A 26,330-nucleotide genomic window follows, 5' to 3' on the forward strand; every position below is an offset into this window, starting at 1 on the left:
TTGACTGATGGCGCAGCAGAAAGTCCAGCTGGTGAGTAAACGACTAAACATATTCACAGACATGTAGAATAATAAATCTAGTAGACGATCGATGAAGAGGATCTATGATTTAGACTCAGATGATGAAGAGGATCGGTGATTTAGACTCAGATGATGAAGAGGATCAATGATTTAGACTCAGATGATGAAGAGGATCTATGATTTAGACTCAGATGATGAAGAGGATCTATGATTTAGACTCAGATCTGTCAAACAGTCTGGAGGACGCTGCAGGTCTTCTGAGTTCATCTTGAACTGAGCAGTCAGAGGACGTCGGTTCAGCTCCAGTTTAAACTGGAACTTCTCTCAAGTTGAACTCTTCGTTCTCTCATTTCTGGTCTGTTGTCTTTATTATCGGAGGTGAAGCCGACATTTAGAGGATCACTTCCTCATGTTTCATGGACGGGTGTGCAAGTGTGTGTGTGTGTGTGTGTGTGTGTGTGTGTGTGTGTGTGTGTGTGTGCGTGTGTGTGCAGGCGTGTCTGTGTGTGTGTGTGTGTGTGTGTTTGTGTGCGGGTGTGTGTGCAGGTATGTGTGCAGGTGTGTGCGTGTGTGTGTTTGTAGGTGTGTGTATGTATGTGTGTGTGTGCGCAGGTGTGTTGCGTGTGTGTATGTGTGTGTGTGTGTGTGTGATGGAGTGTGTGTGTGTGTGTGTGTGTGTGTGTGTGTGTGTGTGTGCAGTGGCGGCTGGTGGAACCTGTTCTCTGGGGTTTTTCCACATCCAATCCATTTCAGCAAACATCCCATAATGATTTAATGCAACACATTAAAGTGTCAAACATGCATTATTACTTTACAGTTAAATATTTAACATTTATTCCAAAATAAAAGAAAGAACACTTTGACAAACACGTCAGGACGTCTTTGTCCCCTCACTGGCAGTTCAGTATAATATAAAACACACACACACACACACACACACACACACACACACACACACACACACACACACACACACACATAGACATATACACGAGTGTTTCCCCTGGTTTACAGCTCGGGGTGCGAACACAAACACTGAGAGGAATCATGTGTTCATGTGTTTCTTTTAATGACAGCAGTCAATAGAACAACTGAACAATTATTTGAACTACATTGAATAAACATCAGAACATTTCCTTCTATGACATTTATCCACAATGTTGTCACTGCAGTGACTTTCTGGGCTTCTGGAGGAACATTTCCAGAGCCTCTTGATATTTATGCATGTATGTATTTATGCATATATGTATTTATGCATGTATGTAATGTATTTACTTACTTACTTACGTACTTACCAAGATCAGTCAGGGGGAGTGTTTCCCGTCTGACAGCCAGGCTGGGTCAGAACCTGTCATCCGGTGGTGACTGAACTTTAGCTGCTTGTGGGGGGGGGGGGGGGGTACTTGGACTCTGTCCTGTACTTAGCGGGAGAGCGAGTTTTCCCATCTTCACCATCTTCATCTTCACCACATGAGCGTTTAAAACACGCAGATATTGTTTCTGCTCTTCAAAAATACAATTAAACTAAATTAACTTGACCTTCAAACGTCCCCTATTGGATCAGGGGAGAAACACTGTACACATATATATATAATATAATATATAGAACATGTGTGTGTACTGAGATCCTCTATGGAGCTTGTTATAGGAGGTAAAGATCAGGAGAAGTGAACATGAAGTGTAATTATGAACACTGATGTTAAATGAAGCTCTGATGAGTTTTCACTGTTAATTCATCATCTCTATGAAATGTTGATGCTCCATGAACGAGTTCACATGAGACTGAGGAGCTCTGTAGAAGATCACATGTTCACTTTGCCTCATATGTAGCTGACAGAGTTCATGTGTCCTTACCTCCTCATCCCTCACTCCCTACCCTGGTGTTCTCATGTGTCCTTACCTCCTCATCCCTCACTCCCTACCCTGGTGTTCTCATGTCTCCTTACCTCCTCCTCCCTCACTCCCTACCCTGGTGTTCTCATGTTTCCTTACCTCCTCCTCCCTCCCTCCCTACCCTGGTGTTCTCATGTGTCCTTACCTCCTCCTCCCTCACTCCCTACCCTGGTGTTCTCATGTGTCCTTACCTCCTCATCCCTTGTTTTAAAAAGCTAAATACGTTATTAGCATTAATAATGAGTATAATATAATAGTATAATAATAAATAAGTAGATGTTCTGCTCGTCTGATGTGTGACTGTGAGGTCAGGCTGATCTGGGATCAGCTCTTTCTCTGCAGTTTCTCCTCAAACTTGTCAGACGGGTCTTGAGTAGCTCGCCTGTAGAGACTCGTCCTGACGAGAACACGCAGTTTGGTGCGATACAGATTTCTCCCAAAGCTGAATGTGAGGACGCTGATTGGCTGAATTGTTCGTCATTCATTCATTTCTTTAATCATCAAATGTGTGAACTGCTTCACAGACCTCCTGTGAGCTGCTGAGACAAGCAGACAGAGAGGACGAGCAGGAAAAGCAGATCTCATATTTTACACATATTACTGGGTCGCTTTATTATTTTATTCTTTACTTTTATTGGCTAAAGGGGGGGAGGGCCAACCGCCACTGTGTGTGTGTGTGTGTGTGTGTGTGTGTGTGTGTGTGTTAGTGTGTGTGTGTGTGTGTGTGTGTAGGTGTGTGTAGGTGTGTAGGTGTGTGTGTGTGGTTCCTTTTGTTCCTCTTCAATAGTTTCCAGTTGTTCAACAGCTGCTCTTGAACAGAGAACCTGTAACATTGTTTCTATCAGAGCTCAGTCTTCATGTCTCTGATGATGAACTGTGACGTTGACGTGTTACAGGACAGCTGGTGAAGAAGAGCAGTTCGTCTTCATCAGACACAAACACACACACCAGTAAGTTCTCTCTGTCTGTCCAACGTCTTCATCATTTCACTGTGTGGCGTCTTCATCACTTCACTGTGTGTGGCGTCTTCATCACTTCACTGTGTGACGTCTTCATCACTTCACTGTGTGTGACGTCTTCATCACTTCACTGTGTGACGTCTTCATCACTTCACTGTGTGTGACGTCTTCATCACTTCACTGTGTGGCGTCTTCATCACTTCACTGTGTGGCGTCTTCATCACTTCACTGTGTGACGTCTTCATCACTTCACTGTGTGACGTCTTCATCACTTCACTGTGTGACGTCTTCATCACTTCACTGTGTGTGACGTCTTCATCACTTCACTGTGTGACGTCTTCATCACTTCACTGTGTGACGTCTTCATCACTTCACTGTGTGACGTCTTCATCACTTCACTGTGTGACGTCTTCATCACTTCACTGTGTGACGTCTTCATCACTTCACTGTGTGGCGTCTTCATCACTTCACTGTGTGGCGTCTTCATGTCTTTGTGTCGTCCCTGCAGGAGAACTTGTCTCTGGTGTTCTCAGCAGTGACATCATGGCGACAGCAGCACCTGGTGAGTTCAGTCACTTCATGAGTCTGTCCACATGTTACACACATCACACAATAAGTGAGTGAAGCTCAGTGAAGTTCTCTCTACAGATGATCATAAAAAGTGTCACGAAGCTGAAGGAGAGACAGACGAGGCTTTTCACAGACTCACCGTTACATCAAGAGAAATGAAGTTGAATTCATATGTTGCTGCTCATCTTCTCCTTCATGTCCTTAAACACAATGATTGATGTGACGGCACTCAGCTTCATTTATCAGACACAATAATGAGTTAAAGTAACAGAATTTAACATTTGATTTAATTTAAGACGCCTTCAAAACCTTCAAAAATATATATGAATCAATTGAATATCATTTCTCAGGGTTGCTGCAGAGCTCTTGGTGTAGTGTACCTTCATGTTGTTTTATCAGTTCTAGTTCATCTGAATTCTGGGAAACATTTTCAAATGTTCTCAGATGCACCATGTTGTTTTTCAGTCTTGTGTTGCTTTAATCTGAGTTCTGCATGTTGACTCTCTTGTAAACATGTAAAATTAAGATTAAAAATTAATCAACAGCAATTCATCGTTGTTGAAACAGTGTCTCTTTAATTAAAGATAACATGTGAATGAATCAACATTCTGTTTTCTTACAGTCTCAGATGATCTGCATCCTCTGAAGAGAAGCAGCAGCTTTGAATGGCTGCCTCCTAACAGTGAGTTAAACTGAACTGAGTCAGAAACATTCTTGTGTTCATTGTAATCTGATTACAGTGTTTTCAGGTGATGGGTCACTGGTTCATGTTCAAGTCTCAAGATGACAACAGCTGACACGTTCACTCTAGTCCACCTTTAAAAAGCTGTGACTTCCTCCTTGGTTATGAATCTAGTTTTATTGTTTTCATTTTGGTTCAAGTCTTGAATTTGAAAAGTAGTTTTTTACTAATCCAGTGTTTTCTTCTCAGTGTCTGAGCTGAGGGTTGTTCTGCTGGGGAACAGCTGGTCTGAGAGGAGTTCAGTGGGGAACTTCATCCTGAGAGAAACTGTATTCAACACTTTCCTCAGTGTTGAACCAGATAAATGTCAGAGAGTCAGAGGACAGTTAAAGGAGAAACAGATAGTTCTGATCAACACTCCAGATCTGCTGCACCCCAACATCTCTGCACACAAACTAAGACAACATGTAGAAGACTGTGTGAGTCTCTCTGGTCCTGGACCTCATGTGTTCCTGCTGGTTCTACAGCCTGAAGACTTCACTGAGGAACTCAAAGAGAAGCTCTGCAGAGTCCTGAAACTCTTCAGTGATCGATCATTTGATCGTTCATTTATACTGATATCAACACCTAGAGAGGAGAGTTCAGCTTTCATGGACAAAGACCAGCCTTTAAAAGACCTGATCAGAAGGTGTAGATACAGATACCTGAACCAGAAGAACCTTGAACCTCCAGAGCTGTTAACACGTTTGTGTCAAACTGCAAAGGAGAACAATGGAGAACATCTGATCTGTGATGTATTTGAAGATGCAGCAACAGGTTTAGATCTTGGAAGTCTGAAACATCCAACAGGAGTCAGTTTTAGATCTGATCCTCCAAAACCTGCTGGTGAGTCCAGAACAGTCATTCAGATCATGAATAATGAATAACTTAATATTCACTTTACTTACTTTGACATGACTTCTTCTACAGAGGTGAATGTTCCCAGTAAAATGACTCCGCCCCCCCAGAGTAAGTCAATCACATGTTGTTATCCAGTTACACACAGTAGCAACAACACAACACTGATATATATGAAATATACAGAATGTTGATATCTGTAGTATCAGTCAGTACTTTGTCAGGAAATGAAATGGTTAATCGAGGGAATCAATAATGTTGCTGACTGATAAGGACCCATAATGAGCAAATTAACATATTTACAGTTATGCTAATTGAAGTATTTGTTTCATGGAGAATTATGGTTCATATTTATAAATGTGGAAACATGGATTTTGACACAATGAGCAACAATCATTAATGTCTGCAGCCCTCTTTGTTAAATGAATGATGTTTTACACGTATGATGAATTGTTGAGTGATGAGAATCTGCTCATTGGAATCTTCTAACTAATATTATATCTGTGTTGTTTCATAGCATCTGGACTCAGGATCGTGATGTTTGGAAAAAGTGAGGACAAAAAGAAAACGCTCTGCAACTTCATCTTTGAGAGCAAAAAGGTTAAATATGTTAAAATAAACCTAAACAACAAATGTGAGGTCGCCCGTGGACAGTGGAGAGAACATCCTCTAACAGTGGTGAAGACTCCAGACGTCTTCAGTCTGTCTGAGAAATCAATCAGAGAAGAGATGAAGAGCTGTGTGACTCTTTGTCTCCCTGGACCAAATGTTCTGCTGCTGTTAGTGAAGCCTTCTGATTTCACTGAAGAGAACAAACAAACACTGAAGTTCAGCCTGAGTTTGATTGATCAAGATGCTTTTAATCACTCAATGGTCATCATGACACATGAGAGGGATGAAATGAGTTTCTCTGTTAATGAACTCCTTAAAGACTGTGGAGGAAGACACTACAGCATGTTAGGAAAAGACCACACACAGTTAATGGAGAAGATTGAGAACATTGTGCATGAAAACAAAGGAACCTTCCTCACCTTCACTGAAGAGAAGAAACCATCTTTAAACCTGGTTCTGTGTGGGAGGACAGGAGCAGGGAAGACTTCAGCAGCCAAGGCCATTTTAGGTCAGACAGAGCTTCATCCAGTCTCCAACTCATCAGAGTGTGTTAAACATCAGGGAGAGGTGTGTGGACGTTGGGTTTCTCTGGTGGAGCTGCCTGCCTTGTATGGAAAACCTCAGGAGGCATTGATGGAGGAATCACTCAGGTGTATCTCCCTCTGTGGTCCTGAGGGCGTCCATGTCTTCATCCTGGTCCTACCTGTGGGTCCACTCACTGATGAAGACAAGGGAGAGTTACAGACCATCAAGAACACTTTCAGCTCTCCAGTCAACTTCTTCACCATGATTCTGTTCACTGTGGAGTCAGATCCTAAAGCTCAAGAAGTTGTTAAGTTTGTGAAAGAAGATAACGGGATCCAGGAGCTCTGTCAGAGCTGTGGAGGAAGATATGATGTTCTCAACATCAAGGACCAGCAGCAGATCCCAGAGCTGATGGATTCTGTGGAAAAGATCAGATCTGAAGGATCCAGATGCTTCACAATGGAGATGTTCACCAAGGCTCAGATGGAGAAAGTTTCTAGACTTGAAGCTGAACTGAGGGATGTGAAACAGAAGACCGAGGTGAGAGGTGATGATGAACATCAGGGTAAAGAGTGTCTCAGGATGGTGCTGATCGGGAAGACTGGCAGCGGGAAGAGTGCAACAGGAAACACCATTCTGGGTGAAGAACATTTTAAATCTACTCTCAGCTCAAAGTCACTGACCAAGTTTTGCGAGAAAGTAACAGGAGAGATTGATGGACGACCTGTCGTCATAGTCGACACCCCCGGCTTGTTCGACACGACTGTGTCTAATAATGACGTTCAAGAGGAGCTTGTGAAATGCGTCAGCATGTTGTCTCCTGGACCTCATGTGTTCTTACTGGTGCTACAGATCGGACGCTTTACAGAAGAGGAGAAAGAGTCTGTGGAGCTGATTAAGAAATGTTTTGGCAAGAAGTCTGGAGATTTCATCGTCATTATATTCACCAGAGGAGATGATCTGAAAAATACCACAATTGAGCGTTACATAGAAAACTGTGATGACTTGTTGAAAAAACTAATAAATGACTGTGGAGGAAGATACCAGGTCTTCAATAACAACAATCAAACAGATCGCACACAAGTCAGAGATTTGATGAAGAAGACCAACACAATGATGAAGGTGAATGGAGGCAACTGCTACACCTCAGAGATGTTCCAAGAGGCCGAAGCAGCAATACAGAAGGAAGTGGAGAGAATCCTGAAGGAGAAAGAAGAAGAAATGCAGAAACAGAAGGAGGAGCTCCAAAGAAAACATGAAGAAGAAATGGAAGCAGTGAAGAGAAGAATGAAACAACAGAAAGAAGACATTGAACAAGAGAGAGCCAAACAACTTAAAGAAATGGAAGAAAACATCAACAAGGAGCGAGAGGAGAGAAGGAAAGAACAGGTGATGAGAGAAGAGGAGGACAGGAAGAGGAAAAGGCAGGAGGAAAATCAACAACAAGAGTGGGAAGAAAAGCTTGGAGCTCAGGAGAAAAAAATAAAGTCAGAATCAAAAGAAAAGGAAACCATTGACAGAGAGTTGGAGCAGAGCAGAGAGGAGATGAGAAAACAACGAGAAGACTCGGAGAAGGAAAGAAAAGAATGGTGGAAGAAACGATCTCAAGAAGATGAACAGAAACGACATGACGAGCAAACTAAACTTACAAAGCTCCAAGAAGAATACGACCAAGAAAGAGAAAAACATGAAATCAAAAGAAAAGAAGAAGATCAAACCAGAAGACAACAGGAGGATAAGGAGAGGAAAGAATTAGAGGAATCCTATGAGAAGAAACTAGAGAAAATGAAGATGAAATATGAAGAGAAGGCCAGAAAACAAGCTGAAGAGTTCAATGAGTTCAGACAGAAATACACCAAGGACTTCACAGCGCTGCTGGAGAAGCACATGGAGGAAATACAGGAACTGAAGAAAAGGCAAGAGAGACAAATGCAGGAGACAGAAGAGAGGCGAGGAAAACAGTACGATCTGTTAAAAGACCTCTCCAGTCACAGAGAAAAACATCTAAAAGAACAAATGGAGGACATGAAGAAAAAACAAGAAGAAGAAATAAAGAAACTAAAAGAGAAATACAAAGAATCATGTCTCATCCTGTGATCACCCAGCTGACTCTTGAACATTATGATGTTAGCAGGTGGAACATCATCTCAAAGGTGTCTGGGCTGTTTTAAGACTGCTTTGCCTTTTTTCTTCTTCTCATATCATGTCAATTATAATCAATTCAACCCACAAACAATCAAAGATAAATGAACCATGGACTGTTGAATATCAAAAGAACATGCTCAACAGTGTCCAGTGAGGCCAATGAGAAAGTTCTCTGACAAGATCAAAATGAGTGTTTCCTCTCAACATTCACGGACGTGAGAAACATCAGAGTGATGAAGGGTTTGGACTTTCTCCATGAAACAGGACTTCAACATGTACAGCTGTTGTTTAATGAGTGTTGGATGGCAGCAACATGCTGATGAGGTGCTGCTCAGAGAAAGTTTTCCACAAACAAAACCAATTCTAAAATGTGGACTTTTTTAACGTAAATATTTCTAAAAAGCGATCACATATTTCTGTTTTCATGTTTATTGTGTCTGGAAAGTCACAAACAATTGTTCTTATTGTTTCAGTGTCTGATTGATGCAGATATCCTCTTTCAGCTGCCTGTTTTATGGACTCAAGGCTCATTTATAATAATCTCTATACAGATCAGTTGGGTGTAGGTGTTATTTTAGTAGATTAATATAGTAAGTAAACAGTTACTGTTAGTGTGTCCATGTGTCAGACAAGTTCAGGTCAAGATGCGACTGGGAATGTGTGGATAACTCACCTGTCAGTGTACAGGGGAGGAGTTCAGAGAAGAAGCTTAGTGTGATCTGTTCAAGTCCCTGTCTGAGAGCGTGCTGCCACACCAGTAAGACTGTTTCTACTGATCATGCCCATTGTTTAGACTAATCCTTTATATGAGTTATGTCTACATGCTATACATCCTACTTTAATGTGTTTCTGACTTCCTGTCACATCCTGATTGATGTTTTAGAGCTGTGTGTCATAGACCACTCACCTGTGTGATGAAGTCCAAAACCAATACACAAGGCAAAGGTATAAGGTTCTTAGTAATTGTATGTACTTCCATCTGATCATGCTCCATCTATGTATCCATGTCCTCTCTCTCAATAAATGGTTAAATGGCTCTTGAATCGTTGTGTTTAATGTGAACACCAGCTAGAAGCCCCATGGTCCAGTCCAATATACTAATCAGACAATAAGCATTCGGGATGCACCGACACCGGTATTGATATCAGACATTGGACCATTACTGACTCAAAGAGCTGGATTGGGTATCAAAGACAATGGGGCCGATCTATTCAATTGAATTCTATGTTTATATGCTCTTAGAGCCGGGAGATGAGCTCCAATATAGGACTATAAAATAAAGCAGCTCTCTGTTTAAAGGGTCTGAATCACTAAGTCCGTTGGGTTTTACCCACCTAACGGGATACCTGGTGATCTGTTTAAGCTGATGGTCAAGAGAACTCACCTGGCCAGTAAGTCACCCAGTAAGGAGACCGTGAGTTTAAAATGTTTGACAAATACACGTTCAGTATATTTCTTCCAAATGTATTCAGTGCATGATGACAAATCATTGTAATTGCTGTAAAATATAAGAGAATTTGTAAAGTGTAAAGTACAGATAGTAAACCTTTAACCTGCTTGTTATCACTTCAGATACAGAAACAGAACTCAGTTTGACTGTTTATGTCCAGCGCACGTCCATCAGCTCCATCAGCGTCTGAATATTGGGTTTTATTAAATGTACTGTAAAAAATGATAGTTGAACAAACTCCTGGTCTGAAAGTAAACTTCGTTTCAAGATGTTGTGCATTGATTTCTTGCAGTAAAGAGTTTAAAGCAGAAGGACTCTGCTGATGAACCATGCTGTCAGTATTTGATGCAGAGAAACAGGTAACTTACCCTCCATTAGTCCTTCTAACTGTTCCACTTCATGTTGAATGTTTAGCTGTTTTCATTCCGAACAGAAGTTGTGAAGAAACGTCTGAAAAAATAAATAAATGAGGAAGAATTTGCCACATTCTGTAAATCTTGTAACACTTCAGTTTAAGAGAAGACAGTTGAAGATAATATAAGACAGATAAAGATATGAACACACACATGAAATCACATTCACTTCCATTTTAAAAATGATTTTTGAAAACCAGTGAAAAGTCTTTCATCTGCAGCCGTCCATTCTGTGAGGACTTGTGTTTCCTCTGATGACCCTTGATTTAAGTTTATACATTATTTTGCTTGAATGTAGTTAATATTCATGATAATAAGATGATAAAATAATGTGGAATCAATTAAGGTGATAAACACAAACTCCAGTAAGCAGAGCTGTATCTAACTCTCTAATAAATCAATCAAAAGACTCAAAACAAAAGTGTATCTTTAAAGATGAAATCATGTGTTTAAAACACATCAGGGTTTGCTGAGGTCAATCCTTTGGGCTGAGGTTCTTCCTCCAACAACGTTAAAGATAACTTATCACGTAGGATTGTTGTGAATCAGAAGGTTACTTTCTGACTGAAAACTAAATTCTAAAATACTAAACCTGGTGACAACAGTTGTATACAAAATGATAACTTCCCTGTGTGAGTTTGGCTCTTGACCTCCTTCACTGCTGCTGGTTGATGAACAAAGTGCATCTACGGTTCATCTCCCAAAAGTATCCTGATGAAATGTACGACGTGAGAATTCCTCCGGGCGTTTGGATCATAACTGGTGAAATGCAAACGTTAAATTCACGACATTACTTTGATGATGTTTGAAAAATCCTCGAACACAAGTTCAGAAATCAAGTGAAATCTGTTCATTGCTCAACAGTGTTAAATGAATCAATGAATACATGAGAGCAGCTTCACTGCCTCACTGTGTCTCTCATGCTGCCGGCCCTTCTTTCTAAAGCCCTTTCACAATAATGGCCCGAATGTTTCCTTTCATTATAAATGTCACAGAGACTTCAGACAGAATAAAAGTTAAGAAGCTTATACTCATTTCTAAAACATAATAACAATCCACTATATTAATCTATGGAGTCTTGAGATTAACCAACTTTTTTACAGCAATGTCCTGCAGATATTTCAAAATAAAAGCCTTGAATTAAAAAGTGAAGGGATTCTTTTTTAAACGGAAACAGGAAGTGTTGAGTTACAAATAAATAAGTTAAACTAATCATCCTCTGCTTGAAAATAAACTGGCATTACTATATGTAATTGTAAATACGTATTTAAATTATATTCAAAATTAAATTAAATTTCTGTCCAGAATAAAGAACAGTTAAATGAAAAGCTCTTCATGGTGGAGCTCACAGGATTCTACTGTCTAGGACCGAGTCCCACTCCGCCTCCATCTGCAGACTCCATCCAATAATTCCTCCAGAAACCGGGTCACACGAACCAGAATCTGTCAACAACAGAACGATGTTAGCTTCTCACAGCCAGTTTCAGACGTTAAGGTCCATAAAAATATGTTAAACTGAAACAGCAGACTGGCTACGAGCGTTAACAGGTGAGATAAAAGACTCCGTACACACCTGGGTACAGCAGGATACGTCTCACTGTCACCTTCAGTAGAACCCAGCACCAAAACAATAAAGTGACAAAAATAGATGAGCTAATGTAGCAGTTGTGTACTCTCTCTCTTTGCGTTGTCTTTTGAATTCAGCCACACGTTGTGTCTTTTGACTCCAATCAGCCGTTTATTCATCAGACAGTATATATATGAAGTAGCCTGGTAACAAACAGGAACATTCGGTGTCTCACAGCCCACCTCGTGGTCACAAACTCCAGGAACTGCCAAAGTAAAGAAACAAATGCTTAAGCTAGCTGTTAGCATGTTACTAACAGTAACATGTAACTAAATAAAATGCTAAATAACTTATCAGTATAAAAGCATTTGCTCTCGAAATTATAAATGAAAACAGTTCTACGAACAAAAAGGAACTTATACAGATATCACAGCGGAGCTTGTCACAGATCAACCTACCGGAGACAGCTCGCTTCAGACCGGTGAAGCTAAGCAGGGCGCACCGCTAAAGTCTGCCGGCGGCCAGCAGAGGGCGCTAATGTGACACAACACACTTGTCTCCGTGGAAACTAATGATAAGTTGTAAATTATATTTACAGAAATAGAGGAAATAATATGAAAATTATATGGATTAGTAATAACTTAAATAATACAGTAACTGGCAAATAATGGCCAGTGATGGCAAGTGGAATCATTAACTCTGTTACACTAACTCTTCATTTATAATGAACAGAAACAGTGGTGACTGTACTTTCACCAAAAACTAGGTTTTTCATACAATATGCTGGTCAGCACATCAAGGAGGCAGCAGATCCCAGAGCTGTTTGGTGCTGCAGAAGAGATACGAGTGAAGCATCAGATGCTGCTCACCATGAATCAGATGAATGAGGTCACGCAGGAGAACACTGACGCCAGACTGAGAACTGCAGACTGTGAAACAGACGAGTGAGAATCCGAGCAGAGCTTCAGAACGGTGCTGATGAGGTTCTGTGAGAAGCAGCAGCAGAGGTTGATGGACAGCCTGTCGCTGGTTAACACCCTCTGTGTGTTTGCACTGCTTTGCTCAGCAGCTGGAGAACTTACATTAAAAACTGAAATGATGCAACTTGTAATAATCTACTGTCCCGTCATTAAATGTATTTAAAACCTAACAAAGCTGAGAGGTGGTTCATGTCAAACGTATTGGATAACGAGCAATAAACCAGACAATCTGTACATTTGACCACAGCAGCGTTTATGAATATGTTGTTATTATTATTGTTAGGAAATACATCAGAGATAATACGTGTTTCTACTGTAACTTCAGACGTATTAAAGTGTCAGCTGGAGAGATGACTTAACAGACTGCAAGTTAGTCAAAGAAGACTACAGCAGAGTGTTTGGTTATTGAACATAGAGCCTAATAAACATATCCATATCCACACGTGTTTAAAGTCAAGTGTTGAAGAGTGATGTGTAGAAGAGGAGCCCCTCAACCAGCCACACTGTCTCTCTTCTACACAACCACAGCGGTATTTGTGGCTGTGAAACGGTTTCCGGCTGCTGCAGCAGAGCGCTCCTTCCCTCTGTGATGTCTGTAACTTCCTGCAGACAGTAATCTTTTACTTTCACTTCTGCTGCTGTTTGGGTCGCAGCGAGGACGCCACGAGGTGAGTGAACTCGGCCAAAACTCCATAACACAAGTATTTAAAGTAGAAGTAGAACAAATAGAATAGAATAATAGATGGATGTGAAGACTTTACTGCTACAACGTGTAACGTGTCGTGTGCCGGATGTGACCGGCCAACTTAGCTTCATGTGCTTGAGCTGAGAAGAAGAAGACGCCATCAGACAGTGTGAGGAGAAGCAGAGGATTGTGTTTGGGTCTGGAACGAGAGGTCCTGATGTGTTTCAGTCTAAGTTTAATTTCTTTAATATCTCACTGAAATGAGGAGATTTACTGAGACGACTGTGACAAACGTTCATGTTCACATTTAGGCCCAAGTGAACTGTGGAGACGCCATTTAGAGACATGAACAGGAAGTGAATAGTGCTGATCGGACATGTTGTCTCCAGCGTGAATGTGCAGCGATATGATGTGATAGAGACATTTATATTACTTTAATAAAGAGATCTATTTGTTCTGGTAACATCACAATTATAATATATGTTTTATATTCATCAAGACCTTTCTTTACATACAGAAGATATACAATTATTATTAATGCTTGTGTTGGTTGTAAAACATTTACAACGGTTATCTACCAACGAGGTTGTGTTTTCAGTTTGGCCTGTTTGTTATCAGGATGATGGAAACACCAGCGTTGTGATTTTCATTAAAGGTGGTAGAAGAGTGTAGCATGAGCCGAGGAAGAAGACGTGACATGTTAGAACTGATCTGAAGCACAAAGTAGTTCCCATTTTGTTACATTTACAAAATAGGTCATTTACTAGAGTACACTTCTAGTATGATTATGATTATGATTATGATTATTATTATTATTATTATTATTCATACTATTATTAATATTATTATTATTAATATTATTATTAATACTATTATTAATATTATTATTATTATTAATATTATTATTATTAATATTATTATTGTTATTATTATTATTAGGGCCCGAGCAAGCGACAACGTGGGGCCAGTGAAGGCTCTATTGAAATTGTAAGGATTTTATTTTTTTTAATTTCCTTACCTCCTCCTCCCTCACTCCCTACCCTGGTGTTCTCATGTCTCCTTACCTCCTCGTCCCTCACTCCCTACCTGTCCGTGCTGGATCTGTCCTCGTTGTTTAAAGATAAATAAGTTGTTAGCATGACATCATCCAGCTAGTAGAGAAGCTTCATGTTCTGCTTCCCTTTAGCTAGTCTGTTGTGTGATTGTGAGCTCAGGCTGATCTGGGATCAGCTCTTTGTCTCCAGAATCTCCTCAAAGTTCTCCTCTCAGACGGTCTTAGAGGAGTAGAGCTCGTGCTCCTGTAGCTGAGCTGAATCTATGTGAGGACGCTGATTGGCTGAATTGTTCATCATTCATTCATTTCTTTAATCATCAATTGGCAGATATTTTGCACAGATATCATATTTTACACATATTACTGGATTCATTCCATATTTCAAAAAGACAAATATTGACAATTTGTATAATTTCTCTCTATTATTATTTTTATTCTTTTATTCCTAGCGCCCTCTATTGGCCAGCAGCCACTGTGTGTGTGTGTGTGTGTGTGTGTGTGTGTGTGTGTGTGTTAGTGTGTGTGTGTAGGTGTGTGTAGGTGTGTAGGTGTGTGTGTGTGGTTCCTTTTGTTCCTCTTCAATAGTTTCCAGTTGTTCAACAGCTGCTCTTGAACAGAGAACCTGTAACATTGTTTCTATCAGAGCTCAGTCTTCATGTCTCTGATGATGAACTGTGACGTTGACGTGTTACAGGACAGCTGGTGAAGAAGAGCAGTTCGTCTTCATCAGACACAAACACACACACCAGTAAGTTCTCTCTGTCTGTCCAACGTCTTCATCACTTCACTGTGTCTGTCCAACGTCTTCATCACTTCACTGTGTCTGTCCAACGTCTTCATCACTTCACTGTGTGTGTGACGTCTTCATCATTTCACTGTGTCTGTCCAACGTCTTCATCACTTCACTGTGTGTGACGTCTTCATCACTTCACTGTGTGTGACGTCTTCATCACTTCACTGTGTGTGACGTCTTCATCACTTCACTGTGTGTGTGACGTCTTCATCACTTCACTGTGTGTGACGTCTTCATCACTTCACTGTGTGTGACGTCTTCATCACTTCACTGTGTGTGTGACGTCTTCATCACTTCACTGTGTGGCGTCTTCATCACTTCACTGTGTGACGTCTTCATCACTTCACTGTGTGGCGTCTTCATCACTTCACTGTGTGACGTCTTCATCACTTCACTGTGTGACGTCTTCATCACTTCACTGTGTGACGTCTTCATCACTTCACTGTGTGTGTGACGTCTTCATCACTTCACTGTGTGACGTCTTCATCACTTCACTGTGTGTGTGACGTCTTCATCACTTCACTGTGTGACGTCTTCATCACTTCACTGTGTGACGTCTTCATCACTTCACTGTGTGACGTCTTCATCACTTCACTGTGTGACGTCTTCATCACTTCACTGTGTGGCGTCTTCATCACTTCACTGTGTGACGTCTTCATCACTTCACTGTGTGGCGTCTTCATCACTTCACTGTGTGGCGTCTTCATGTCTTTGTGTCGTCCCTGCAGGAGAACTTGTCTCTGGTGTTCTCAGCAGTGACATCATGGCGACAGCAGCACCTGGTGAGTTCAGTCACTTCATGAGTCTGTCCACATGTTACACACATCACACAATAAGTGAGTGAAGCTCAGTGAAGTTCTCTCTACAGATGATCATAAAAAGTGTCACGAAGCTGAAGGAGAGACAGACGAGGCTTTTCACAGACTCACCGTTACATCAAGAGAAATGAAGTTGAATTCATATGTTGCTGCTCATCTTCTCCTTCATGTCCTTAAACACAATGATTGATGTTCACGCTGAGTCATGTTAAAGTTAAACTAACAGTCATTCTAGAACTAAAGTGCTGCAAAGTTCATCTTTTAACCTCTTGAGGAGAAGGCGAGCAATGTTCACTGTTATCGATCCAGCCGCGATCTACGGCACTTTCACACACTCACTGCATATTCAGCAGCACGAGGAGAACAAACTGCATCGAACTATCGCCTCTGAATTATTCTACTTTAAACCGTTAGAACGTTACTATTGATCTGCCACAGACATCAACTCAGCCCATCATCATAAACATTGAAACGCTCCGTAGCTTTTAGATGTTTCCTGGATGAAAATAAAAAAAAAATAAAAATGTATCTGTGCCGGCATTTCGCGGCGTCTCTCTGCTCGTTCTGTGGGAAAAACTGAGTCTCTGACGAGCTTCTATGACGAATGAGTAATAATTTCAATTTTGGCCAATGGGTTTGACCCATGGGGGTGGATCACAGTTTTCGATTATTTTATTGGCTTAAAATTCTGTAAACAACTCAAAGAATGACTGCACTGCCCAGAGTCTTCTGAGTTCAAAACTGTGGGAATTGCGCAAATCGGCCGATTACAGGCTGTGTTAGGTTCAAGTACATCACGTAAAACTGAAATTCTGACAAAAATTAGCCATATTTTACAAGTTTTCATATAGCCCAGTCTCTCAAAATGATGCCAAACTTCTGTATTAGATAGATTGAACACTATTAGTGATAAAAGAAGTGAAATATAAAGTTATATAGTATTTAAAAGTACAATAAGACAGCAATATATGCGCCTTCCAAAATCAGAATTGACGTTGGCTGACCTGTACACCGGCATTGATTTCTCAGGCATACATCACTCTATCAAAGCCAATTTCTTTTTTATAAGGACTGCTGACATGTTGAGACATGATTTGGGAGAGTTTAAGCCTTCGACTACATCATTTAAAATCAATAAAAGTGCTTTTTAGGCACAAAAAAACAAAACGAACCTGAACATTTTCAATTTGAGCTGTGTGTAACATTTGTTTCAGCATTTACCAGTAACATATACAATGATATGTACACATGTTAACAAAGCTCACATTTATTTGTGTTATTTTGCCATTTAAATTATTCAAATAGACCTTGTAGTTAGCGAGATAAGCCCCTTTGCATAAGGGTAGGACATTTTCGAGCACAGGGCTAAAAATAGGCCTAGGGTTCAAGAGGTCAGTAATAATAAACTAATAATAAGTTGTGTGCATTGACAGCACAGTGTTGTGTATCCAGTAACTTTACTGTCACATGTCACATTTCTCTGCTTTCACTAAGAACTGTTCTCTGAAGCTTCATATTTGATTCCATACTTGCAGTTTGATGATTAAAATGATGTCATTATAGTAAACAAAGTGTTACAACAACAACCCAGTTTGATCATCATAGTTCAGTCTGTGGCTGTTTATGCATTCACAGTTTACTTCTTTGAGATCTCAGAACTATCTGATCTGCCCAAAACTCATCAAGTGACTTCATGTCAATGAGTTTTAAGATCCAACCTGAGGACTTCATAACCTGGAGCCCAAAGCATGTTTCTGCTTTAATCTATTTAATACTGATGGTTTGTTTGTTCTGATGAACACATCAACTACTTCAACATATCCTCAAAACAGTTTGTATGATATCTTACACACAAGCTGTTTCCTAGAAAAGCTCAGCAACACGTCTTCATTTACGCTCCTTACATGAATACGCTCTTTACAAAATAAACTTCTGTCTTCACAGGAAACAACGTAGTTATGTTTAGGCAACAAAACTACTTTTAGAAAAATAAAATAAAACTAAACTGTTGCTGATGCTCAATAATTACAGACTCACAGTTACAATCATGGCGTGTGCTTCTGATAGAATGATGTTCCTCCAAGAAGTGATGTAAATAATGACGCCTGAGACCGAAGATCAGTTTAGTGCAATTTAATACTATACACTCTGTGTGCGTGCGCGTGCATGTGCGTGCGTGTGTGTGTGTGTGTGTGGGTGTGTCTGTGTGTGCGTGTGTGTGTGTGTGTGTGTGTGTGTGTGTTTGTGTGGTTCTGAAAAGATGAACAGTACAATGTCAACGTTAACAACAGTTACTGTCGCAGTAAGCTAACAGGCTAGTTCATTAGCACTCATTTGGCTGTTTGACCTCAAGTCTTCTGTGATAATTCTGTGTGAGTTACTTTATAAATGTCTTTACTGTGTTTGTTTAAACGTCCTCGCTGTCGGGCAGAAACTACACTTGAGTCTCTCGGGTGAAGTTTAAAGGATTTTGATTCAGTTGATGAACAATTCTCCAAAAACAAACTTGAGCACAGAGTGAAAATATCCATTTTACTTTTCAAATAATATTTCAGTTTCTAATAATACAATTATTAAGTGAGTAATAATTAACAAATACATTAATAAATATATAACGATGATGAATAACATGATGAATCACAGACTCATGAATTGGTGTAAAAAGCTGAAGGGAAGTGACGGCACTCAGCTTCATTTATCAGACACAATAATGAGTTAAAGTAACAGAATTTAACATTAGATTTAATTTAAGACGCCTTCAAAACCTTCAAATATATATATGAATCAATTGAATATCATTTCTCAGGGTTGCTGCAGAGCTCTTGGTGTAGTGTACCTTCATGTTGTTTTATCAGTTCTAGTTCATCTGAATTCTGGGAAACATTTTCAAATGTTCTCAGATGCACCATGTTGTTTTTCAGTCTTGAGTTGCTTTAATCTGAGTTCTGCATGTTGACTCTCTTGTAAACATGTAAAATTAAGATTAAAAATGAATCAACAGCAATTCATCATTTCTGAACCTGTGTCTCTTTAATTAAAGATAAAATGTAAATGAATCAATGTTCTGTTTTCTTACAGTCTCAGATGATCTGCAGCCTCTGAAGAGAAGCAGCAGCTATGGTTGGCTGCCTCCTAACAGTGAGTTAAACTGAACTGAGTCAGAAACATTCTTGTGTTCATTATAATCTGATTACAGTGTTTTCAGGTGATGGGTCACTGGTTCATGTTCAAGTTTCAAGATGACAACAGCTGACACGTTCACTCTAGTCCACCTTTAAAAAGCTGTGACTTCCTCCTTGGTTATGAATCTAGTTTTATTGTTTTCATTTTGGTTCAAGTCTTGAATTTGAAAAGTAGTTTCTTTACTAATCCAGTGTTTTCTTCTCAGTGTCTGAGCTGAGGGTTGTTCTGCTGGGGAACAGCTGGTCTGAGAGGAGTTCAGTGGCGAACTTCATCCTGAGAGCAACTGGATTCAACACTTTCCTCAGTGTTGAACCAGATAAATGTCAGAGAGTCAGAGGACAGTTAAAGGAGAAACAGATAGTTCTGATCAACACTCCAGATCTGCTGCACCCCAACATCTCTGCAGACAAACTAAGACAACATGTAGAAGACTGTGTGAGACTCTCTGATCCTGGACCTCATGTGTTCCTGCTGGTTCTACAGCCTGAAGACTTCACTGAGGAACTCAAAGAGAAGCTCTGCAGAGTCCTGAAACTCTTCAGTGATCAATCATTTGATCGTTCATTTATACTGATATCAACATCTAGAGAGGAGAGTTCAGCTTTCATGGACAAAGACCAGCCTTTAAAAGACCTGATCAGAAGGTGTAGATACAGATACCTGAACCAGAAGAACCTTGAACGTCCAGAGCTGTTAACACGTTTGTGTCAAACTGCAAAGGAGAACAATGGAGAGCTTGTGAGATGTGATGTATTTGAAGCACCAGGTTTTGATCATCAAAGTCTGAAACATGCAACAGAAGTCAGTTTGAGATCTGATCCTCCAAAACCTGCTGGTGAGTCCAGAACAGTCATTCAGATCATGAATAATGAATAACTTAATATTTACTTTACTTACTTTGACATGACTTCTTTTACAGAGGTGAACGTTCCCAGTAAAATGACTCCGCCCCCCCAGAGTAAGTCAATCACATGTTGTTATCCAGTTACACACAGTAGCAACAACACAACACTGATATATATGAAATATACAGAATGTTGATATCTGTAGTATCAGTCAGTAGAAAATGAAATGGCCACTACAGTGAATCAATAACGTTGCTGACTGATATGGATCCATAATGAGCAAATTAACATATTTACAGTTATGCTAATTGAAGTATTTGTTTCATGGAGAATTATGGTTCATATTTATAAATGTGGAAACATGGATTTTGACACAATGAGCAACAATCCTTAACGTCTGCAGCCCTCTTTGTTAAATGAATGATGTTTTACTCGTATGATGAATTGTTGAGTGATGAGAATCTGCTCATTGGAATCTTCTAACTAATATTATATCTGTGTTGTTTCATAGCGTCTGGACTCAGGATTGTGATGTTTGGAAAAAAAGAAGACAAAAAGAGAACACTATGCAACTTCATCTTTGGGAGCAAAAAGTTTAAATCTTTAAAAAAAAAACAAATCAACAAATGTGAGGTCGCCCGTGGACGGTGGAGAGAACATCCTCTAACAGTGGTGAAGACTCCAGACGTCTTCAGTCTGTCTGAGAAATCAATCAGAGAAGAGATGAAGAGCTGTGTGAGTCTTTGGCCACCTGGACCAAATGTTCTGCTGCTGTTAGTGAAGCCTTCTGATTTCACTGAGAAGAACAAACGGACACTGAAGTTCAGCCTGAGTTTGATTGATCAAGAAGCTTTTAATCACTCAATGGTCATCATCACACATGAGGGGGATGAAATGAGTTTCTCTGCTAATGAACTCCTTAAAGACTGTGGAGGAAGACACTACAGCATGTCAGGAAAAGACCACACACAGTTAATGGAGAAGATTGAGAACATTGTGCATGAAAACAGAAGGACCCACCTCTCCTTCGCTGAAGACACCATCAGACCAAAGTCTGACCACATGAAACCATCTTTAAACCTGGTTCTGTGTGGGAGGACAGGAGCAGGGAAGACTTCAGCAGCCAAGGCCATTTTAGGTCAGACAGAGCTTCATTCAGTCTCCAACTCATCAGAGTGTGTTAAACATCAGGGAGAGGTGTGTGGACGTTGGGTTTCTCTGGTGGAGCTGCCTGCCTTGTATGGAAAACCTCAGGAGGCAGTGATGGAGGAATCACTCAGGTGTATCTCCCTCTGTGGTCCTGAGGGCGTCCATGTCTTCTTCCTGGTCCTACCTGTGGGTCCCCTCACTGATGAAGACAAGGGAGAGTTAGAGACCATCAAGCACACTTTCAGCTCTCCAGTCAATGACTTCACCATGATTCTGTTCACTGTGGAGTCAGATCCTAAAGCTCAAGAAGTTGTTAAGTTTGTGAAAAAAGATAACGTCATCCGGGAGCTCTGTCAGAGCTTTAGAGGAAGATATGATGTTCTCAACATCAAGGACCAGCAGCAGATCCCAGAGCTGATGGATTCTGTGGAAAAGATGAGACTGAAACCCTCCCACACTGAACCATGCAGCTACACAACAGAGATATTTGCACATGCTCAAATAAAAAAGATCAGAGCACTACAGGCTGAACTGAAGAACCTGAGAACAAACAGGACGGTCACCTGTAAGTATTGTACATTTTAATGTTTATATTTAAATAATCATAAATCATAAAATAATGTCTGTCCTAATCCATCCAGTGGACATTATACCTGGCAGTCTATACTGTTCCCGCTGTCACCATTAAAGTAACTCCAGGTCTTCTTGTTCCACAGGTGATGAAGAGAAGCAGAGCCCAGAGTGTCTCAGGATCGTGCTGATAGGAAAGACTGGCAGCGGAAAGAGCTCCACAGGAAACACCATTCTAGGAACAGAGGAGTTCAAAGCTAAATCGAGCCAAAAGTCCGTCACCAAACGTTGTCAGAAAGCAGCGAGTGAAGTGGACGGTCGTCCTGTCGTTGTGGTCGACACTCCTGGTCTGTTTGACACAACTTTGTCCCATGAAGAGGTTAATGATGAGATGGTGAAATGCATCAGTCTTCTGGCTCCTGGGCCACATGTCTTCCTGCTGGTGTTACACATTGGTAGATTTACAGAAGAGGAAAAGGAGACATTACAACTCATCAAGGAAGGCTTTGGGAAAAATGCTGAAAAGTTCACCATCATTCTTTTCACTGGAGGAGATTCACTGGAGGTGGACAATATATCTATTGAGGAATACATAGAAGAAAACTGTGATGATTCCTTTAAAAAACTGATCGCTGACTGTGGAGGAAGATACCATGTGTTTAATAACCGTGATAAAAACCAAATGCAAGTCAGTGAGCTGATGACTAAGATTGATACCATGGTGAAGACCAATGGAGGCAGCTGCTACACTAATGAGATGCTGCAAGAGGCCGAGACCGCTATCAAGAAAGAAATGGAGAGACTCCTGAAGGAGAAGGAAGAAGAGATGCAGAGAGAGAGGGAGGAACTTCAAAGAAAACATGAAGAAGAAATGCAGACAATGAAAAGAAGAATGGAAGAACAGAGAGCGGAAATTGATCAAGAGAGAGCATTGAAAGACAAACAACTTGAGGAAATGGAAGAAAACATAAAGAAAGAAGGTGAAGAGAGAAAGAAAGAACAGGAAATGAGAGAAGAAGAAGTTAGGAAGAGAAAACAGGAGGAAGAAAAACAACGACAGGAGTGGGAACAGAAAGTTGAAACTCTGGAGAAAAATAGAAGATCAGAGGCAGAATCCCAGGACAGAAAGCTGGAGGAGAATAGAGAGATGATGAGAAAAGAACGAGAGAACTGGGAGACAAAACAAAAAGAATGGTGGATTAAACAAGATCAAGAAAATGAACAGAGACGACAGGAGGAAGAAACAAAACTTGGAAAGCTTCAAGAAGAATATGAACAGGAAAAAGAAAAATATGAAAAGAAAAGAAAAGAAGAAGAACGAATCAGAAGAGAACAAGAGGAAACAGAGAAAAAAGACATGGAGGACAAACAGAGAGCAGAAATTGAAAAGGAGAGAAAACTGAGAGAAGAACAACTTGAAGAAAAGGAGAAAAACATGAAGACGGAACGTGAGGAGAGAAGGAAAGAACAGGAAATGAGAGAAGAAGAAGAAGACAGGAAGAGAAAACAGGAGGAAGAAAAACAACGACAGACGTGGGAACAGAAAGTTAAAACTTTGGAGCAAAATATAAAATCACAGTCAGAATCAAAGGAAACCATCAGCAGAAAGCTGGAGGAGAATAGAGAAGAGATGAAAAAAGAACAAGAAAACTGGGAGACTAAACAAAAGGAATGGTGGATTAAACAAGGTCAAGAAAATGAACAGAGACGACAGCAGGAAGAAACAAAACTTAGAAAGATTCAAGAAGAATATGAACAGGAAAAAGAAAAATATGAAAAGAAAAGAAAAGAAGAAGATCGAATCAGAAGAGAACAAGAGGAAACACTGAGAAAAGACATGGAGGACAAACAGAGAGCAGAAGTTGAAAAGGAGAGAAAACTGAGAGAAGAACAACTTGAAGAAAAGGAGAAAAAAATAAAGAAGGAACGTGAGGAACGCAAACGCTGTTTGCACTCTGCGCTGCTCCACCTGCAGCCTAAACAGAAAGTTCTCTTGGTGAGGAACAAAACTCACCACTCTGATTAAAATATACACGCAGTGACAAAATGTTCATGTCTGACTCTCTACAATATATATTATTTGTTCTTTATTACTGAAAATAACTGTTTGATTTGTAACATGCAGGTCTTCTCTGTTTCATTGTGATTCATGTAAACGTTGGTAAAATCAGCTTAATATTGGAGAAAGAGTCACGAGTTTTACTTTCCACCTCAAATAAGTTGATTATTGTAAAGAAGTTGTGGACACGATGAGATGTCGTCTCAGAGACACTTTCTCAGTCTGTAGAACATCTTCATGATGTTTTATTGTTTTATTCTTCACTCGTGAGTTATGAATATTGTTTTTATTGTTTGTGTAATTATTTACAGCGTAGTACAGAAAGACTTTGTCAGTAGAGATGATCTTTGGTTTCATGTTTGTAAAAGAAAATAAATGTTTAAATGTAATTTAACCCAAATAACAAATATCACAGCAGATATTAAATATGAATTCATAGACAATGAATGCTTTTATATTTGGTTGTTTTGCTGCATGTCAAATTAGAATAGAAGCTTTAAGTGATAATTCAGATTGCTCTTTATTGTGTATGTGGTGTTTGGTTTCTTTGTGTGTCATGATACAAGATGAATAAAGGCTTTGACTTGTAGTTCAGAGTGGACTGTTGTCTAGAGAACACATCATATCTGCAGCCTGATGCTGCTGCAGCCAACAGACATTTATTCTTCATTTGAATTCATCATTTTATAGTTTTATGTTCTTAGTTTGATATTATTCTAAGTTTGTATTGTTGGGATCTGTTAGGAGCATGTTTGGTTATCAGCAAGTAAGAAAACTAAATTATTGACATTAATTACATTATTAATATCAATAAGATTATTAACAATTATTAATAATAATAATGGGGCACCACCCTGAGATCAGGGACCAATATATACAGTATATATATAGTATATAAAGAAAAAATCACTTTTTGCCACATTGTGAAATAAATTAATAGTAAATATAAAAGCTGTCATGAACATTGTGATCTGATCATAAAATACAGAGTTCTAAATAAACAACAGACAGCTGATCAGCTGTGACTTTGTCATATTTAACTCTTTAAAATGTCTCTGAGGACGCCTCGCCTCCTTTCCTCCTTGCCTCCTCACCTCCTCTCTCCTCGCCTCCTTTGCTCTCATCTCCCACTTTGGCTGCGGTTGAAAAGTCCAAAAATGACCTCCTAACGTCTTTCCTCACCACTTTTCCTTGACCTCTATGGAAAACGTCATGAGGTCAAGAAGGAAAGGTGTGAAGGAGAGTTCATGAGGAGTTAGGAAAAGACAACGTGGTGTTTAGAGAACCCGACTCCACGTTCACTAAGAGACGTAGTTATGACGGCTGCTGTCTCACTTATCAATCAACACGATTCAGTGAAACAATTCACTCATTCAACATCAATGAAACTGTTCAATAACAATGTTTCCTTTGTGCAATAAAGTAGATTCAACTGTTGGGTTATATTTAGCTTTTTAAGAGTTTAATAATCTATCACGAGCTTGTTTTGTTTTTACTGATTCTTGTTATTGAGAATTTGTTCATTGACAGTTTTCTATATTTACTGTTCATTTTATTTCATATTCTTTCTCTTTTTACTTAATTATTAGTTTGAATTAAATAAATACATATAAAATGATAAAGGAGCTAATAAAGGAATGTTGGACCTCAGCCCGTGTGTTGTTCCTCCTTTCACCTCCTTGATGAGCACCAGCTGTGTACAGATGTAGAAACAGCTGGAGCTCCACGAGGCTCTGACATGTGTTTTCTCCACATTGATAGATAGATAGATAGATGATAGATAGATAGATAGATAGATACATACTATAATAATGTCTTCATGTCCAGCAGGTGGAGCTGAAGCATCAACCACCGATGAGCTCTGATCCACTTTTCTGTCTCATGTTTCATTTCTTTATTATTGAGCTCGAGTCATCATTAACATCACAAACTGATGACAAACATGGACTCAAGGATTCTATCAGGAAATATGAGAATATATTAATAAATATGAGAATATATTAATAAATATGAGAATATATTAATAAATATGAGAATATATTTTCACCACTGTGATGAAACAACATCCTTTGAGTCATAATGAGAAACTTTCTCTATATTTTAACGTAATAACTCATTATTTAAAGATTGTTTCAGGATTAGTTTTTCTTCATCACAGGTTCATAAATGAGCTTCTATATTAATAAAATAAAGTCTCAGATCATAATCATAATAAACATGTGTCACTGTTTAACACACTGAGTGAAATAAACTGTATATTTGTCGAAACTTCTCTGATATTAAGTTAAAGTTTGATCCATCCATCCATCCATCTTCCTCCTCTTATCCGGGGTCGGGTCGTGGTGGCAGCAGACCAAGCAGGCTGACCCAGACTTCCCTCTGCAACATGTTCCAGCTCATTCTGGGGGATCCCGAGGCGTTCCCAGGCCAGCTGGGAGATATAATCCCTCCAGCGTGTTC

The 26,330-nt window shown here is 39.8% G+C and overlaps 1 protein-coding gene across 2 annotated transcripts; it reads left to right on the plus strand.

Annotated features, from left to right (window-relative positions):
- On the plus strand, positions 1-24,459 carry LOC306697263 (uncharacterized protein). 2 transcript variants are annotated; one of them, XM_079161073.1, is made up of 8 exons: positions 1-31; positions 2,811-2,864; positions 3,382-3,435; positions 4,066-4,125; positions 4,375-5,010; positions 20,167-20,205; positions 20,604-21,806; positions 21,958-24,459. In XM_079161073.1, the coding sequence occupies exons 3-8, from the start codon at positions 3,417-3,419 to the stop codon at positions 23,835-23,837; spliced, it is 3,837 nt and encodes a 1,278-aa protein (XP_079017199.1). In that variant the 5' UTR covers positions 1-31; positions 2,811-2,864; positions 3,382-3,416; the 3' UTR covers positions 23,838-24,459. The 2 variants fall into 2 exon arrangements, with proteins under 2 accessions (XP_079017199.1, XP_079017200.1); XM_079161074.1 differs by lacking the exons at positions 20,167-20,205; positions 20,604-21,806; positions 21,958-24,459 and adding exons at positions 5,095-5,133; positions 5,540-9,334.
- The last annotated feature ends 1,871 nt before the right edge of the window (positions 24,460-26,330 follow it).

The sequence above is a fragment of the Pholis gunnellus genome, assembly GCF_910591455.1.
Source record: "Pholis gunnellus genome assembly, chromosome: 6".
NCBI lineage: Eukaryota > Metazoa > Chordata > Actinopteri > Perciformes > Pholidae > Pholis > Pholis gunnellus.

Coding starts and splice junctions, on each gene's coding strand:
- LOC306697263 (XM_079161073.1), top strand. Junction 4,126..4,374: donor TGAATGGCTGCCTCCTAACA/GTGAGTTAAACT, acceptor TTTTCTTCTCAG/TGTCTGAGCTGAGGGTTGTT. Junction 21,807..21,957: donor AACAAACAGGACGGTCACCT/GTAAGTATTGTA, acceptor CTTGTTCCACAG/GTGATGAAGAGAAGCAGAGC.